This window comes from Coregonus clupeaformis, unplaced genomic scaffold (assembly GCF_020615455.1).
Source record: "Coregonus clupeaformis isolate EN_2021a unplaced genomic scaffold, ASM2061545v1 scaf0078, whole genome shotgun sequence".
In the NCBI taxonomy this organism is placed as follows: Eukaryota; Metazoa; Chordata; class Actinopteri; order Salmoniformes; family Salmonidae; genus Coregonus; species Coregonus clupeaformis.
Genome location: NW_025533533.1, coordinates 526129 through 545195, shown reverse-complemented (window position 1 = coordinate 545195; position 19067 = coordinate 526129). Strand labels below are relative to the sequence as shown.

Genomic DNA, 19067 nt, shown 5'->3' with positions numbered 1-19067 from the left:
TATAACAAAGTATTGAGAAACTTTTGTTATTGACCAAATACTTATTTTCCACCATAATTTGCAAATAAATTCATAAAAAATCCTACAATGTGATTTTCTGGATTTTTTTCCCTCATTTTGTCTGTCATAGTTGACGTGTACCTATGATGAAAATTACAGGCCTCTCTCATCTTTTTAAGTGGGAGAACTTGCACAATTGGTGGCTGACTAAATACTTTTTTCCCCCACTGTAGTGGTCAACTGATCAAAACAGCACTATGCTGTTGTTTTTATATCACTTTGCATAAAGAGCTACTAAATGACTAAAGTCTAAATTGTAACCCCTCCTCTCTGTCTCTCACTCTGCCCAGACCCTACAGACCTCTTTCTGACCACGTTCCCCCCCCTCGCCACCCCCCTCCTTCCGCCCCGGGCCCAGGCCCTCCCCTCTACCCCGGCCCTAACCTCTACCACCCACCACCCCACTCCGTCCCGCCCCAGTCCTACCCCCCTCCCTACTCCACCGGCCCCCCTCCCCCTGTTAACTACCCCCCCTCCCAGCCCCTCTACCCACCCGGCCAGATGCCTCCGGGGGTTAATGCCCCCTGGGTGCCCCCCCAACACCCAGCCTCACTCGCTGGGCCCCCCGCCCCTCCTACCCCCCGGACCACCCCTCTCCAAGGAGGACTTCTACAGACAGAGGAGACTCAGACAGGACCAGTGAGTTACACCTGATTCATTCATTAACATGCTGCTAACTTGATTCATTCATAGACATGCTGGTAGCCTGCTAGCCTGATTCATTCATAGACATGCTGTTAACCTGATTCATTCATTGACATGCTGCTAGCCTGATTCATTCATTGACATGCTGTTAGCCTGCTAGCCTGATTCATTCATTGACATGCTGCTAACTTGATTCATTCATTGACATGCTGCTAGCCTGATTCATTTATTGACATGCTGCTAGCCTGATTCATTCATAGACATGCTGCTAGCCTCCTAGCCTGATTCATCCATTGACATGCTGCTAGCCTGCTAGCCTGATTCATTTATTGACATGCTGCTAGCCTGATTCATTCATAGACATGCTGCTAGCCTGATTCATTCATTGACATGCTGCTAGCCTGCTAGCCTGATTCGTTCATTGACATGCTGCTAGCTTGATTCATTCATTGACATGCTGCTAGCTTGATTCATTCATAGACATCCTGCTAGCCTGATTCATTTATTAACATGCTGCTAGCTTGATTCATTCATTGACATGCTGCTAGCCCGATTCATGTATTGAAATGCTGCTAGCCTGATTCATTCATAGACATCCTGCTAGCCTGATTCATTGATAGACATGCTGCTAGCCTGATTCATTCATAGACATCCTGCTAGCCTGATTCATTCATTGACATGCTGCTAGCCTGATTCATTCATTGACATGCTGCTAGCCTGCTAGCCTGATTCATTCATTGACATGCTGCTAGCCTGCTAGCCTCATTCATTCATTGACATGCTGCTAGCCTGCTAGCCTGATTCATTCATAGACATGCTGCTAGCCTGATTCATTCATTGACATGCTGCTAGCCTGCTAGCCTGATTCATTCATTGACATGCTGCTAGCCTGATTCATTCATTGACATGCTGCTAGCCTGATTCATTCATTGACATGCTGCTAGCCTGCTAGCCTGATTCATTCATTGACATGCTGCTAGCCTGCTAGCCTCATTCATTCATTGACATGCTGCTAGCCTGCTAGCCTGATTCATTCATAGACATGCTGCTAGCCTGATTCATTCATAGACATGCTGCTATTCTGCTAGCCTGATTCATTCATTGACATGCTGCTAGCCTGCTAGCCTCATTCATTCATTGACATGCTGCTAGCCTGCTAGCCTGATTCATTCATAGACATGCTGCTAGCCTGATTCATTCATAGACATGCTGCTAGCCTGCTAGCCTGATTCATTCATTGACATGCTGCTAGCCTGCTAGCCTGATTCATTCATTGACATGCTGCTAGCCTGCTAGCCTGATTCATTCATTGACATGCTGCTAGCCTGATTCATTCATTGACATGCTGCTAGCCTGCTAGCCTGATTCATTCATTGACATGCTGCTAGCCTGCTAGCCTGAGGCTGGTGCTTTCATACGGGGATAGTAAACAATGGCTGCGTTTACACAGACCGCCCAAATCTGATCTTTTTCAGATCCCTACATCTGAATTGCTGCCTGTGGAAAAAACGCAGACAATGTGCCAAACTAGCCCGCCGTCGCATGGCACAGAATGTTACGCAGGCTAAGTAGCCCGACCTGGCCAGACCTTCTTATTATTATGGCATGTGACCAGTCCTGTCTCTCTGTGTGTTACCAGGGTAACGTCCAAGCTGGATGAGTTCACTAAAGACTTTGCCAAAGAGCTGATGGAATACAGACCTGCCCCCAAGAGACTGAGACGATCCTACTCCAGGTAACACGGATAGAATGACGAGACACAGCAGGTTAAACTACTTCAACTTATTTGTACAGATATATTCTCTGATATCTAGGACAGGTTTTAGAATGATATGAATTGCGTAGGAATGGCAATCAGACATATCAACTGTTTCCCCCCCACCCCCCTCCTCCTCCCCAGGTCTCGTTCCTACAGCCGTTCTCCGTTCAGTCGTTCCCCCTACTCCCGATCCCGTTCTCCCCGCTCTCGCTCCAGGTCTTACTCCTACACCACCAGCCGCTCCCGCTCTCGCTCCAGGTCTTACGGACGCTCCCCCTTCTCCAGACGCAACGGAGGCCGGGGAGGACGCAGCCGCTCCTACGGCCGCTCGCCGCGCTCCCGCTCACGCTCCCGTTCCTACGGCTACCGCCGCTCCGGCTCTCCACGCTCCCCTCCGCCTTACCGAGGTGGTGGTGGTGGGGGCTGGGAGGGAGGAGACGGAGCTGAAGGAGGAGGGGGGTATCGGCCCCGGTCTCGCTCCCCGGGGGGCTACAGGAGGAGCAGGAGTCCAGGAGGGGTCAGAGGTCACCATAAGCCCCCCCCTCGGGAGCCCCCCCCCTACGACCCTAAAGGCGATCCTGACCTGTCTCCTGGGGGCAGGGAGCGCTGGGAGAGAGACAGCTACAGACAGTGGGAGAGGGAGTACAGAGACTGGTACAACAAGTACTACAAAGACTACAGTACCCAGCATGCCTCAGCGCACCACCGTGGTGGCCGGGGCAGCAGAGAGAGGGACCGCCTCACCCCTCCACCCAGAGACTACTCCCCCCAGGGGCGGGTGAGGAGGGGTGAGAGAGGGGGGCCTCCAGGACCCCACAGGACTCACTACGCCCCCCCCTCTCTACCCTCCGCCTCCGTCAGGGGGGATGGAAACAAGGAGCGCACAAAGGGAGGCGCTAGTAAAGAGCGCACGCTGGGGGGGGGAACCAAAACGTCAGAGGGCGGAAATAAAACTCTGAAAGCGAAGAAACTGAAGAAGAAGAAGAACGGGGAGGAGCTGGATTCAGCCAACCAATCACTGGACAGGGGCGACGCCACACCCGTCAGGGACGAGCCAATGGATGACCTCCACACCCTGACCCCTAGCAAAGCCCCACCCACCTCCACTAAGGTCTCGACCAACAAGGCAGCGCTGCTGTCTGGTAAAACCCCTCCCACCTCGTCCAGCAAGGGCCAACCAGAGAAGAGCAGGAAGGAGAAGGGGGGGAAGGGGAAAGTGAAGACGGAGGGGAAGGTTAAGAGAAAGACAGGAGGAGAGGCGACGATCACAGCCTCTAAGAACAAAGAGTCTTCAGCCACTAAACCAACCAAAGCATCTAAGGTCAAACCAGACGAGCCAATCAAGAGAGAGAAGGGGCGGAGCACCACCACTGTTAGAGGAGGTGTGGCTAAACTGCCCCCGCCCCGCACCCTCCCCCCTCACCCCCACGACCTCCCTAAACACCTGGGCGACGCCCGAGGGGGGAGGAGAGATCCCATTCAGAGTGTCGGGGTACGACCCCCTGGTCGCCCCCTCCAGCCTGCACCCCCCTCCCCAGCAGAGAAGAGGAGGAGAGTGGAGGAGAGGGAGAGGGAGAGGGGGATGGACAGGGGGATGGGGGGCCCCCCAGCTAAGCTCCGACGTGCCGAGGGTCTGTACCCCCAGAGAGGACTTCCAGCCAAGCCTCCCCTCCTCCTGAACCTGGCATGCAGAGAGACGGGTAGAGGAGAGGGCCTGCTCCCCATCCCTGGTACCTCACAGACAGGGAGGCTGGACCGTTTCCATCCTATCTCCATCTCCATCCCCGGGCCTGGCTCCTCCATGGACCCAGGGAGAGAGGGGAGAGGCGACGGGCTGCTGCCCACACCGGGGAGCTCTGAGGCAGGCAGAAGAGAGAGCGACAGGGGGTCTATCTGGCCTCTCATGGGTCTGCAGGTGAAACCCTTCCCCCAGAGGAGAATCAAACTGAACAGAGACCTGGGGAGGAGCAGTAGTACGGTCCGGACGGAGGAGAGACCTGCTACTAATCTCACCACTACTACCACTGGTACTACTGGAGAGAGACCTGCTAGTCCTGAGAGAGGAGGAGGAGGAGGAGGGACGGAGAGAGTGGAGCGGAGGTCATCTGGCGAGAGGTCAGAGGTCAGGTCTGTTAGGTCAGAGAGGCCGTCGTCAGGGGAACGTTTGCCGGAGAGAGGAGGAGGAGGAGGAGGAAGGTCAGTCTCTCTGGACCGCATGACCATCGCGGAGCGCTCGGCCATCGCTAAGAAACCTGACGTCGCCAGGGAGAGGACACCGCCCACCGAGAGAGAGAGACCGGCTGAGAGCTCCAAGGAGAGAGAGAGACCAGCATCAGCCAAGACAGAGAAGTCCTCATCATCCAGGGAACAGAAAGGAGAGAAGACCACGTCCTCGTCCTCCGTAGACAGACCTGCCTCTACAGGAGAGAGAGCGCCAGGGACCCAGAGAGAGACCGGAGCTGAAGACAGGGCAGCAGCGGCGGTGGTGAAGGAGGGTTCTGGTTCTGGGAAGATCAGAAAGATCAGTAGAAAGATACTGGCTGACGCTGGTTCTGAGCCCACGGTCCACCACTCATCAGACCACTCTATCACTTCAACTGGGTGAGTTACCCTTTCAACCTCTGACCTTCAACGCTTCTTTATTAACCAGTGTTACTACTGATCAATCATCATTGTGGTTTCAGACCAGACTGTTAGTCGTGAAATGACTGACCTTATTCCCTAAATAGTGCCCTGGTCAAAACTAGTACCCTATTTAGTGCCCTGGTCAAAACTAGTACCCTATATAGTGCCCTGGTCTAAACTAGTACCCTATATAGTGCCCTGGTCAAAACTAGTACCCTATATAGTGCCCTGGTCTAAACTAGTAACCTATATAGTGCCCTGGTCAAAACTAGTACCCTATATAGTGCCCTGGTCAAAACTAGTACCCTATATAGTGCCCTGGTCAAAACTAGTACCCTATATAGTGCCCTGGTCAAAACTAGTACCGTATATAGTGCCCTGGTCAAAACTAGTACCGTATATAGTGCCCTGGTCAAAACTAGTACCCTATATAGTGCCCTGGTCAAAACTAGTACCCTATATAGTGCCCTGGTCAAAACTAGTACCCTATATAGTGCCCTGGTCAAAACTAGTACCCTATATAGTGCCCTGGTCTAAACTAGTACCCTATATAGTGCCCTGGTCTAAACTAGTACCCTATATAGTGCCCTGGTCTAAACTAGTACCCTATATAGTGCCCTGGTCTAAACTAGTACCCTATATAGTGCCCTGGTCTAAACTAGTACCCTATATAGTGCCCTGGTCTAAACTAGTACCCTATATAGTGCCCTGGTCAAAACTAGTACCCTATATAGTGCCCTGGTCAAAACTAGTACCCTATATAGTGCCCTGGTCTAAACTAGTACCCTATATAGTGCCCTGGTCTAAACTAGTACCCTATATAGTGCCCTGGTCAAAACTAGTACCCTATATAGTGCCCTGGTTAAAACTAGTACCCTATATAGTGCCCTGGTCAAAACTAGTACCCTATATAGTGCCCTGGTCAAAACTAGTACCTTATATCGTGCCCTGGTCAAAACTAGTACCCTATATCGTGCCCTGGTCAAAACTAGTACCCTATATAGTGCCCTGGTCTAAACTAGCACCCTATATAGTGCCCTGGTCTAAACTAGCACCCTATATAGTGCCCTGGTCAAAACTAGTACCCTATATAGTGCCCTGGTCAAAACTAGTACCCTATATAGTGCCCTGGTCTAAACTAGTACCCTATATAGTGCCCTGGTCAAAACTAGTACCCTATATAGTGCCCTGGTCAAAACTAGTACCCTATTTAGTGCCCTGGTCTAAACTAGTACCCTATATAGTGCCCTGGTCTAAACTAGTACCCTATATAGTGCCCTGGTCAAAACTAGTACCCTATATAGTGCCCTGGTCTAAACTAGTAACCTATATAGTGCCCTGGTCAAAACTAGTACCCTATATAGTGCCCTGGTCAAAACTAGTACCCTATATAGTGCCCTGGTCAAAACTAGTACCCTATATAGTGCCCTGGTCAAAACTAGTACCGTATATAGTGCCCTGGTCAAAACTAGTACCCTATATAGTGCCCTGGTCTAAACTAGTACCCTATATAGTGCCCTGGTCTAAACTAGTACCCTATATAGTGCCCTGGTCAAAACTAGTACCCTATATAGTGCCCTGGTCAAAACTAGTACCCTATATAGTGCCCTGGTCAAAACTAGTACCCTATATAGTGCCCTGGTCAAAACTAGTACCCTATATAGTGCCCTGGTCAAAACTAGTACCCTATATAGTGCCCTGGTCTAAACTAGTACCCTATATAGTGCCCTGGTCTAAACTAGTACCCTATATAGTGCCCTGGTCTAAACTAGTACCCTATATAGTGCCCTGGTCTAAACTAGTACCCTATATAGTGCCCTGGTCAAAACTAGTACCCTATATAGTATCCTGGTCAAAACTAAACTAGTACCCTATATAGTGCCCTGGTCTAAACTAGTACCCTATATAGTGCCCTGGTCAAAACTAGTACCCTATATAGTGCCCTGGTCTAAACTAGTACCCTATATAGTGCCCTGGTCTAAACTAGTACCCTATATAGTGCCCTGGTCTAAACTAGTACCCTATATAGTGCCCTGGTCTAAACTAGTACCCTATATAGTGCCCTGGTCTAAACTAGTACCCTATATAGTGCCCTGGTCTAAACTAGTACCCTATATAGTGCCCTGGTCTAAACTAGTACCCTATATAGTGCCCTGGTCTAAACTAGTACCCTATATAGTGCCCTGGTCTAAACTAGTACCCTATATAGTGCCCTGGTCAAAACTAGTACCCTATATAGTGCCCTGGTCTAAACTAGTACCCTATATAGTGCCCTGGTCTAAACTAGTACCCTATATAGTGCCCTGGTCTAAACTAGTACCCTATATAGTGCCCTGGTCTAAACTAGTACCCTATATAGTGCCCTGGTCAAAACTAGTATCCTATATAGTGCCCTGGTCAAAACTAGTACCCTATATAGTGCCCTGGTCAAAACTAGTACCCTATATAGTGCCCTGGTCTAAACTAGTACCCTATATAGTGCCCTGGTCTAAACTAGTACCCTATATAGTGCCCTGGTCTAAACTAGTACCCTATATAGTGCCCTGGTCTAACCTAGTACCCTATATAGTGCCCTGGTCTAAACTAGTACCCTATATAGTGCCCTGGTCTAAACTAGTACCCTATATAGTGCCCTGGTCTAAACTAGTACCCTATATAGTGCCCTGGTCTAAACTAGTACCCTATATAGTGCCCTGGTCTAAACTAGTACCCTATATAGTGCCCTGGTCTAAACTAGTACCCTATATAGTGCCCTGGTCTAAACTAGTACCCTATATAGTACCCTGGTCTAAACTAGTACCCTATATAGTGCCCTGGTCTAAACTAGTACCCTATATAGTGAATAGGGTGCCATTAGGGACGTAGCCCCGTCTCTGTAAATATGCCTAGTTGATGTCTCTCTCTCCACTCCCTGATCCTAGATCTGTGTATATAACATGGTTATAATGGTTTCCCTGTTGATGTCGCTAACCCCTGATCCTAGATCTGTGTATATAACATGGTTATAATGGTTTCCCTGTTGATGTCGCTAACCCCTGATCCTAGATCTGTGTATATAACATGGTTATAATGGTTTCCCTGTTGATGTCGCTAACCCCTGATCCTAGATCTGTGTATATAACATGGTTATAATCAATGTTCCCTCAGTGCGCCTCTCGGACTGCCGCGCAGAAGAAATATCAGCCCGTGTCAGAGAAGCAGGATATTGAACTTCACTCAACTTTCTAGAAATTTCTCTTTTTAGTTAAACAATATCAACGTTTCCCTCCTACTGTGGGAATTGTGATCGAATCAACGCAATACAAGCCACTTTCAATGTAACATACCGAAAACAAAAAACAAACTGTGCAAGACTTTTAGTGTGCAAAACTAACAATGCAAGAGATTTTGTTGTAGGCAGAGCGCGTTGGAGAAGGATTCTATCGCATTGACAGGCACGACTCAGACCCCTACTACTCTGCACAGACCGGTGCGACATAACCAATCAGAGCTGCAGTAGGCCTAAATGCAAATAGCCATTGCCATATATGGATCTGTGCCATTCACTGATCAAATAGCCACAGTAGCCTACTTGGCCACTGTTAAAACTGGAGCTTAAAGTGGGAACAGCCTTCACAGGAAACGCGCGCCGGAAGTTGCACAGTATTTTTTACAACGTTCAAGTTTGCGCTCAGCAGACCTGAAATTGGCTCAGTGCCGGAAATAAATTAGAGGGAACATTGGTTATAATGGTTTCCCTGTTGATGTCGCTAACCCCTGATCCTAGATTTGTGTATATAACATGGTTATAATGGTTTCCCAGTTGATGTCGCTAACCCCTGATCCTAGATTTGTGTATATAACATGGTTATAATGGTTTCCCTGTTGATGTCGCTAACCCCTGATCCTAGATCTGTGTATATAACATGGTTATAATGGTTTCCCTGTTGATGTCGCTAACCCCTGATCCTAGATCTGTGTATATAACATGGTTATTATGGTTCTTAGTGGAGGTTCTCTCTAACCCCTGATCCTAGATCTGTGTGTTCCATTAGCAGCAGGGCTGTAGAGGAGAGGTCTGAGCCGGGCCAGAGCCAGGGTGCTGTGTCTGTACCCCGGGACCTCCAGACCCAGAGGAGACCCAGTCCCGTCCAGTTCCCCAGCCCAGGCAGGGAGAGGGAGCGTGGGACCGGAGGCGTCCTCATCCAGCCTCCACCCCGGTCCAAGTGGGAGAGAGAGGAGGAGGAGGAAGAGGAGGAGCAGCAGCGCTCTGGGTCCAGGGAGAACGGGGCGTTGGCGGTTTCCTCCTCCGGGCCCAGAGACGCTCTGAGGGAAGCCTCACCAGTGCCACCTAGAGGCCAAGGCAGGGAGGTGCAGGGTAGTAGCTCGAAAACAGCCAATCCAGAGGGGAAGAGAGCGAAGGAGGAGGGGAAGAGAGGGAAGGAGGAGGGGAAGAGAGGGAAGGAGGAGGGGAAGAGGAGGAGGGAGGAAGCCAGAGGGCTCAAAGAGGGGCAGGTGAACTTTAGTAAACCAGCTAAGACTGACTCCAGAGGGGTGAAGGAGGAGGGAAGAGGAAGGGGAGGGAGGGACGAGAGTCGAGGGGCGGGGCCAGAGCCAAGGCGCCAGCGTCTGTGTTCTGACCTCGGCAGAGAGACGGACGAGGCGGCCTTCGTCCCCGACTACAGCGAAGGGGAGGGGTCAGACGGAGAGAGGGGCAGTGGCCTGAGCCGTAGCCCCTCCCACAACACCCAGAGCCCCGCCTCCCAGAGCCCCGGCGGCTCCCCTAGCAACCACAGCGGCTCCACGGCAACGGAGAAGAAGAAGAAGAAACACAAGAAACACAAAAAACACAAGAAGCACAAGAAGCATTCTGCCGACGCTGAGCCTCCCGCCACAGGAAGGAAGGAGCACAAACACAAGAACAAGAAGAAGAAACACAGGAAGAATAAAGAGAAGGAGGGAGGAGAAGGGGGAGGAGGAGGGGGAGGAGGGGGAGAGGCAGGGGAGAAGACTGAGCAGGAGTCTGCCACCATCTGAGACCCTGCTAGCTCAGGATAGCTAATGGTTAGTTTTCAACCTGAGTTTTCTAGTTCACGCTAGCTCCGTTAGCATCTAGCTAAAGGCTACAACTGAGACTGCTAGTTCACGCTAGCTCCGTTAGCATCTAGCTAACGGCTACAACTGAGACTGCTAGGTCACGCTAGCTCCGTTAGCATTTAGCTAACGGCTACAACTGAGACTGCTAAGTCACGCTAGCTCCGTTAGCATCTAGCTGTTGCTTACAACCTTGAGTTTGCTAGCTTATGCTAGCTCTTTTAGCATTTAGCTAAAAGTTACAACTGGACTTGTCCTTCTTGGGGGGGATACTTTATGTCACATTCTTTTTAAATACTTAAGCTGAGCTGGATATAGTTGATGTATAATGGAATCACTGGAATAAGTGGAGCTCATCTCAGATATTTGTAAAGTATTTGACGTATTTGTGACCCCCAAGGTGAGAACTGTAAAATAAAGATTCTCCTCTGTTTTCTGTTTAATGTGATGCAATTTTTTTTCCTGTGTCTATGATGCAGGTTCTCTGTGAATGTGTTTTTTTTTTTGTACAGAGATGACACTGCAGTATTTTCTATTACCCCTTTTGATCAATGGGCTATAAAAGGTGTCTGAAACTCTCCAAATGGCACCCTGTTCCCTATATAGTGCACAACTTCTGACCAGAGCCTTGAGTCATAAGGGACCCTAGTCTTATAGGGCCTCGGCTCATAGGACTCTGGTCAAACGTAGTGCACTGTATATAGGGAACAGGGTGCCGTTTAGGACAGTTCCCTGATGAATAAGGAGGTTAATCTCATCATGTTCATATGAACTGATCTGAGGTCAGGCTAACTGAATAGTTGAATAGGAGGTTAATCTCATCATGTTCATATGAACTGATCTGAGGTCAGGCTAACTGAATAGTGACTACTGGAAGTTACTGTTAAACTTTGTTTTAAATTAAAATGTTTTTTCCCCCTTAAACTCTCTTGACTGTTGTCTTTTCATTTATAGTTTAATTAAAACGAAAGTCTAATGTTTATCAGAATCCCACCGTTCTTCCTGTCCGACAGTGTGAACCATGTGTTTTTAATGACTTTGGCATGTTTATTTTTTTTCAGATGTAACTGGTTTATTTTCGAAACTGGTAACACTTGTAATCCCCTCCTATCTTATGTTCAGAACCTTTTGATCGGGGAATTCATTGAAGTTGAACACGTCTCTCAACCCCTGCATCATTTAATGCAAAATCAAAGGTTTCTGTGAAACACCATCAGTCCATTTTTAGTTTAGTCACCCGATCCATAATGATCGGCTCACTGGTTATTCATTTTAACATTGTTATGATGAGTTTCTCGGGTATCAAGTAATTAAGGATGCAAGAATATACTTAGACAACTATGTGGAAAGTTAATACAAATGTATAATATTCGGTACCATGGTTCGTTCTAACAAAAGTCACATGCTTCGCCTCATATATATATGACTAGAGTCTAAACTATGCTAGATAACTGAGAATTACCCCCTCTCTACCTTCTATACCTGAATCCAACCAGATTCTCAATATATTTAATCAACAAAGGTATAAATTCTCAGTCATCTATCTCATGCACTCTCAAACCGGCTGTGGACTCCGTCTGAGTAAAAAATAGATACATGATTAACTACTATATATTCACGCTAAAAAATATATGTAGTCCAAAACCTTACTGATATATAAGGAAAAATCCCACATAGACCCTCCCCATAAAAAAATAAAAAAGACCCCCTTGTATACACAATTTTCAAATATACCCATCATCTTAGACATGCTACCAAGAAAAACATACATAGAAATACATTTCATGACATCATCCGCACAAATACAATGATACACAACCCCTTTTCTAAGTTACATGGATATTATAATATGGTCAGATGAATATATCGCAATAAAAATAACGTCAGTCTTCTTCATCCATGTTCATTCAAGAGGAACCCCAAGCTTTTCTCTGGTCACTTGGGGGGGCGCCGTCTGATCGACTGAGGTAGTCTAGTTTCCCACATCTTCAATCCCGTAAAACCTTTAAATTCCACGTTCCAACTTAACATTCCCCCAATCAACATTATTAATGGACTCTAAACTGGAATGTTTTATAGGATGGAGTGAAACACATTGCTAGCTATATCTTTTTTCAACCTGCCAGTGCAACTGACTGGCTGGCTGGCTAGCTAGCGGTTAGCGCTAGTTAACGTTAGCTATCATATTTTTGCACAATTAAATGTGATAGCTAGCTAGCTTTTCTGGATATTTTAAACACTTCTATTTTTTGGTGATGACATTCCTGTCTTAATACCCATATGCATGTCAATATAGTAGCGTCACTGTTCAGTAACATGCAAGTAAACACAACAGCTAAGGTAGCCACAATATGACCTGACATTAAAGACTAAACAATATGACCTGACATTAAAGACTAAACAATATGACCTGACATTAAAGACTAAACAATATGATTAAATATACCTTAAATTCCACGTTATACAGTTCCAACTTAACATTCCCCATTCCTCAATCAACATTATTTATGGACTCTAAACTGGAATGAGATGATATAGAAGGATAATTAGTCCTCTCCCTCCTCGCATTAATAACGGCTGATACATCTCTAGCTGTAATCACTGGCATGTTAGTAATCGTTTGTACAGATCTCAAAATCAAACAAAACCCCCCACAAATTCTGACAAACTCCAACCATTGATTATGTAAGAATGGGCTGCACCTGTTTGAACTCGTTACCTGTATAAAAGACACCTGTCCACACAATATTTTCACAACACCAAAAAAAAACCTGGAATCGGTAATGTTCCCACTTTTGAAATGCAATATTTTACCCCCATATCCAAAAAAAATTGCCATTGTGGAGAGGTTGGAGTCTGTTTGATTGAGTGTGTGGACAGGTGTCTTTTATACAGGTAACGAGTTCAAACAGGTGCAGTTAATACAGGTAATGAGTGGAGAACAGGAGGGCTTCTTAAAGAAAAACTAACAGGTCTGTGAGAGCCGGAATTCTTACTGGTTGGTAGGTGATCAAATACTTATGTCATGAAATAAAATGCAAATTAATTACTTAATCATACAATGTGATTTTCTGGATTTTTGTTTTAGATTCCGTCTTTCACAGTTGAAGTGTACCTATGATAAAAATTACAGACCTCTACATGCTTTGTAAGTAGGAAAACCTGCAGTGTATCAAATACTTGTTCTCCCCACTGTATATTATTTCCACAACACCAAAAAAAACCTGGAATCGGTAATGTTCCCACTTTTGAAATGCTCCTGTGTGTGTTCTCTGCTGTATAATCAGTTCACTTGAGGTGGTAAAGCAGTTCCTACAGTCAGCGCAGTGGTACGGTTTCTCTCAGGTGTGTATTTCTCTTGTGTGAAGCCAGGGTTCCTGACTTAGTGAATCTCTTCCCACATTCATCACAGCTGTGAAGTTTCTCTCCGGTGTGAATCCTCCTGTTGTACGTCAACCCCCAGGCCTGAGTAAATCTATTTTCACACTGAACAGCTGTACGGCCTCTTTAATGTGTGGATTCTCTGGTGATTCCTTAAGGAATCTGATCTTAAAAAACTGAGTCCACACTCGCGCAGCTGTAATGATTGTTTTTGGAGTGAGTTCGCAAGTCACCTGACGTGACAAACTCTTCCCACACTGATCACAGTGGTGTGGCTTCTCTCCTGTGTGCCTTCTCTTGTGTACTTTAAAAGGCGAAGGGCTGGGCAAAACTTTTCCCACAGTCAGGGAAAGGGCAGTGGTATGGCCTCTCTCCTGTGTGTCTTCGCTGGTGAATTCGCAAGGTTGTCGTTGCGGCAAAGTTGTTCCCACAGTCTGAGCAAGAGTACTGTTTCTCTCCCTTGTGAAGACGCTCGTGTTCATTGAGAGAATATTGCCGAAGGAAGCTCTTGTCACAGTGGGAGCAATGGTAAGGCTTCTCTCCGGTGTGTATAAGCTGGTGTTTCTTCAATGCGCCTTGCGTTGTGCAGCTCAACTCACACAGAGCATAGGTACATCTTCGTCTCTGAATGTGTGAACTTGTGTTCCTTTAAAGAGTCAAGTCTTGAAAAGCTCTTCTTGCAGTCAGAGCAGTGATAGGGTTTCTCTCCTGTGTGTATTCTTCGGTGTGTCCCAAGACTGGCTCTATGTGCAAACTTCTGCCCACATTCAGAGCATTCATACGGTTTCTCTCCAGTGTGAATCCGCATATGACTTTCCAGTGCCCTGGCAGAGGACAGACTAGCACCGCACTGGGAGCAGCAGTGAGGTTTATCTTCTGTGTGTCTGACCTCATGTTCTTTCAGAGATCTGTTGTTAGTGAAACTCCGCTCACACTTAGAGCAGTGGTATGGCTTTTCTCCTGTGTGAATTTGCATATGATTTGTCAGGTGATCTGACCGTCCAAAACTCCTCTGGCAAACATTGCAGCTGTGTGGTTTCTCTCCTGTGTGAATTCTCTGGTGTTTGTACAGGGCTGAACTAGTGCCAAAGCTCAACTTACAGTGGGAACAGTGGAAGGGTTTCTGTCCAGTGTGTGTTCGCTTATGCTGCTCTAGAGAATGAGATGATCCTAGCTTCTTGCCACACTTGGGGCATTGGTAGCGTTTCTCTCCAGTGTGCACTATGTTATGTTGCCAGAGTCCACTCTTAACAGAAAACCTCTTCCCACACTCAGTACATTGGTGGGGCTTCTCTCCGGTATGTCTAAGCTGGTGACATCTTAAAGTAGACGACTGTCGGAAGCTTTTCCCACAGTCAGTGCATTGGTAAGGTTTCTCCTCTGTGTGAATCCTCTGATGTCTTCTGAGTGACTTAGCAGAGGAAAAGCTTCCCCCGCACTGCTCACAGTGGTGAGGCTTCTCTCCTGTGTGTATTCGTTTGTGTTCAAAGAGTGTTGAGGCTTGTTTGAAACTCTTCCCACACTCAGAGCAGTGGAACGGTCTCTCTTCACTGTGAGTCCGCTGGTGAGCTTTTAAGCTTTGTGAAGTAACAAATCTCTTCCCGCAGTCAGAGCAGCAGTGGGGTTTTTCACCAGTGTGTTTTATTCTCTCATGTATCCGTAACCCACTGGAGTATGTAAATCTCTGCCCACATTCTGAGCACTGGTACGGTTTTTCTCCAGTGTGGATCCGCATGTGTCCTTCCAGTGCACTGGCAGAGCAGAGGCTAGCTCCGCACTGGGAGCAGCAGTGAGGTTTTTCTACTGAGTGTATGATCTGATGTGCCTTCAGATTTACTCTCTGAATGAATCTCTTCCCACATTGATCACAGCTATAAGGTTTCTCTCCAGTATGAATTCTCTGGTGTCTTCTAAGGTCTGCTGAAGAGGTGTAACTCTTACCACAGTCAGAGCAGCAGTGAGATTTCTTCCTTGTGGGTCTCTGCTGTTGTTTCTTGAGGTGTTCTGATCTGGGGAGACTTTTCTCTGCCTCCTCAGCATCAAGATGTTGTTTAGCCTTCCAAGATGACAAGCTTCTACTGAGAGAGTGACGGTTAGGACTGTCCCCTGTGAAGCAAAGACAGACAGTTATGGTTCCTTCTCCATATCGAAGCCAGATTTTCACACTCTTGTAACCGAATTTAAGCATTTCAATCTTCAATGTAAAATCCTATTAAATCTTCAATGTCAATGTATCCAAGGGTGTAGGAGTGCTTGTAACGATTCTATTTAAACAGATTGTATTTAGTGGTAATTAATTCTCTCATGTATCCGTAGTGTCCCAAAATAAATGTCTGTAAGAGCATAAACCCACTTATCTCCAGTGATTTCCTGCAGTCGACCAGCCGCACAGACACCCTCTTCAGACCCAGCAGTAAGGGGCTACCGGGAGAGGTACGACCCAGGGACTCTGGGAGGGGTAAGGGGGAGGAGGGTTGGAGGGAGGATGAGACAGATGTTTCCTGTTAACCCAAAGAGAGAGTAGGGGGTGTTGTCATATTGGTACATTGAGAGTAAAACACCACAATAAAAATGAAATAACACATATGGAATCATGTAGTAACCCCTCAAAAAAGTGTTAAACAAATCAAAATATATTTTATATTTGAGATTCTTCAAATAGCCACCCTTTGCCTTGACAGCTTTGCACACTCTTGGCATTCTCTCGGAGAGTGGGGCGGCAGGTAGTTTAGCGGTTAAAAGCGTTGTGCCAGTAACCGAAAGGTCGCTGGTTCTAATCCCCGAGCCGACTAGGTGAAAAATCTGTCGATGTGCCCTTGAGCAAGGCACTTAACCCTAATTGCTCCTGTAAGATAAGAGCTTCTGCTAAATGACTAAAATGTAAAAATGTAAGTTGATCATATAAATGACGTCTCTTTTGATCCTGAACTTCCTCAAACTAAAGGGCGGCGTACTGGCCATCGCTGTCCTCCTCCCGACCTGGCGTGTTGCTTGGCGGGGTTGCTCGCCCAGGCAAGCCTGGGGCTTTACTTGGGGGCTCCTTTGGGAGGGTCACTTTTAGAGCGAGTGTCTCTTTTAACGGCCATTTCAGCGATTTGTGGAATAGTGAAGAGTCAGATTATGTATTCTGGAATAGAAGTCAGGTTGTTGACTAGACTGAGGTCTTAAATAACAGAAATATGACCGTTTACCTCAATTAGCGGCTGTGCTAGCTTGCTGACGATAGTTCGTTAGTTGAATGCGGCCCTCTTAGGTCAAATCGCGTTTACAGCGATTATAACGCTTCTTTCACTGTTATGAAGAGAAGAAAAAAAAGAGATGAAGAACCTTGATTCGGACATTCTGCCGACCAAGTTAACCGAAACTGTGTCAAAGGAGCAGACAAATATGCCCGGCTCTCCAGTTAGTAGCTCGTTCAGGAAAATCCGAGGCTTTGCTGCGGCCTACTTTAGCAATCATCCCATTCAGCAATTCACGGCCATTATTACCGTTCGGGAGGGCAACGAGATATGAAACTATGTCAACAATACTTAGTAAAGCGAAATTATTTAAACAATAAATTAAACTGTGCTCTAAATTAAATAAAGTGTGTCACAACCTGGTGAAGCTCCGGGAAACGTGTTACCCGCCGACGCGTTTTTTTTTTTAAATATATATTTTACATGCATCTAACTCACCTGATTCATTGTGGACACTCGTTTGCAGAGTTTGTGGTATAAATATTAGTTCAATAATATCTCTCAGAAACCGGAACCTGTGAAAACAGTATAGAAAATGACCTATAAATTCAAGCGAAGTGAACCAGATGAGATGTTTATCCCTAGTCTGTTGAATTGTAGATTAGGGAGGTAGCAGACCGTTATATCTCTGCCTAAAGTCACGAGAGAAAAGACAGACTCCGACTTCACATCCATTGGACTGAAAAAACATTTCCTTCACATGACCAATCTGTCTGCAGCAGCTCACAAAATGGTTGCCAAAAGGCGGATCTTTTTTTTCAAAATAAGAGTCGTCCTGCAATGACAAGCGAAGTTGATCGATTTTTGAAGCACTCTAGTGCAGTAAAACTGTGCATTGCATTGCAAACGCATAGGGGGGAAATTATAGATAATTTGATGCATAAAAAAAAAAGTACTTTATTACACTGATCACAAATATTAATGCAACATGTAGTGTTGGTCCCATGTTTCAGGAGCTGAAATAAAAAATCGCAGATTTTAAATATACGCACAAAAGCTTATTTCTCTCAGATTTTGTGCAGAAATTTGTTTACATCCCTGTTAGTGAGCATTTCTCCTTTGCCAAGATAATCCATCCAGGTGTGGCATATAAAAAAAAGCTGATTAATCAACACAGGTGCACCTTGTACTGGGGCCAATAAAAGACCACTCTAAAATGTGCAGTTTAGTCACAGAACACAATGCCACAGATGGCTCAAGTTTTCAGGGAGCTTACAATTGGCAGGCTGACTGCAGGAATGTCCACCAGAGCTGTTGCCAGAGAATTGAATGTTAATTTCTCTACCATAAGCCGCCTCCAACGTCTTTTTAAAGAATTTGGCAGCATGTCCAACCGGCCTCACAACCTCAGACCACTTATAACCACGCCAGCCCAGGACCTCCACATCCGTTTTCTTTACCTGTGGGATCGTCTGAGGGGTGGTGTTGAGGAGTATTTCTGTCTGTAATAAAGCCATTTTGTGGGGAAAGCTCATTCTGATTGGCTGGGCCTAGCTCACCAGTGGGTGGGCCTATGCCCCTGCCCAGTCTTGTGCAATTCATAGATTAGGGCCTAATTAATTTATTATCAATTGACTGAAACTGTGGGTTTGCACAACTGAAGAATTTCTGTACAAAAAAAACATCTCAGGGAAGCTCATCTGTGTGCTCGTCGTCCTCACCAGGGTCTTGACCCGACTTCAGCGGGCAAATGCTCACCTTCGATGGCCACTGGCACACTGGAGAAGTGTGCTCTTCACGGATGAATCCCGGTTTCAACCCTACTGGGCAGATGGCAGACAGAGTGTATGGCATTGTGTGTGCGAGCAGTTTGCTGATGTCAATGTTGTGAACAGAGTGCCCCATGGTGGTGGTGGGGTTATGGTATGGGCAGGCATAAGCTACGGAAAATGAACACAATTGCATTTTATCGATGGCAATTTTAATGCACAGAGATACCGTGACGAGATCCTGAGGCCCATTGTCGTGCCATTCATCCGCCGCCATCACCTCATGTTTCAGCAAGATAAATCACGGCCCCATGTTGCAAGGATCTGTCCACAATTCCTGGAAGCTGAAAATGGCCCAGTTCTTCCATGGCCTGCATACTCACCAGATATGTCACCCATTGAGCATGTTTGGGATGCTCTGGAACGACAGCGTGTTCCAGTTCCCGCCAATATCCAGCAAGTTTGCACAGCCATTGAAGAGGAGTGGGACAACATTCCACAGGCCACAATCAACAGTCTGATCAACTCTATGCGAAGGAGATATGTCACACTGCATGAGGCAAATGGTGGTCACAC

The 19067-nt window shown here is 46.7% G+C and overlaps 2 protein-coding genes across 3 annotated transcripts in view; one reads left to right on the top strand and one right to left on the bottom strand.

The window, feature by feature from the left end:
• LOC121557041 (E3 ubiquitin-protein ligase RBBP6) overlaps window positions 1–11086 on the top strand; it is a 51283-nt gene extending 40197 nt beyond the window's left edge. The window contains exons 14-18 of the mRNA XM_045213100.1: window positions 351–479; window positions 562–699; window positions 2345–2440; window positions 2606–5065; window positions 9106–11086. Of these exons, the coding sequence (XP_045069035.1) occupies window positions 351–479; window positions 562–699; window positions 2345–2440; window positions 2606–5065; window positions 9106–10105 (3823 nt within the window). The 3' untranslated portion in view covers window positions 10106–11086. The remainder of the gene's footprint in view (window positions 1–350; window positions 480–561; window positions 700–2344; window positions 2441–2605; window positions 5066–9105) is intronic.
• Window positions 11087–13311: 2225 nt separating this feature from the next.
• On the bottom strand, window positions 13312–17492 carry LOC121557036 (zinc finger protein 883). Of its 2 annotated transcripts, XM_041870924.1 has the most exons (4): window positions 17401–17492; window positions 17221–17297; window positions 15897–16044; window positions 13312–15649 (listed from the first exon to the last, which is right to left on the bottom strand). In XM_041870924.1, exons 2-4 carry the CDS (start codon window positions 17227–17229, stop codon window positions 14139–14141), a joined length of 1668 nt encoding a protein of 555 aa, XP_041726858.1. In that variant the 5' UTR covers window positions 17230–17297; window positions 17401–17492; the 3' UTR covers window positions 13312–14138. The 2 variants fall into 2 exon arrangements, with proteins under 2 accessions (XP_041726858.1, XP_045069031.1); XM_045213096.1 differs by having other exon boundaries at window positions 17221–17450.
• Between the last annotated feature and the right edge of the window lie 1575 nt (window positions 17493–19067).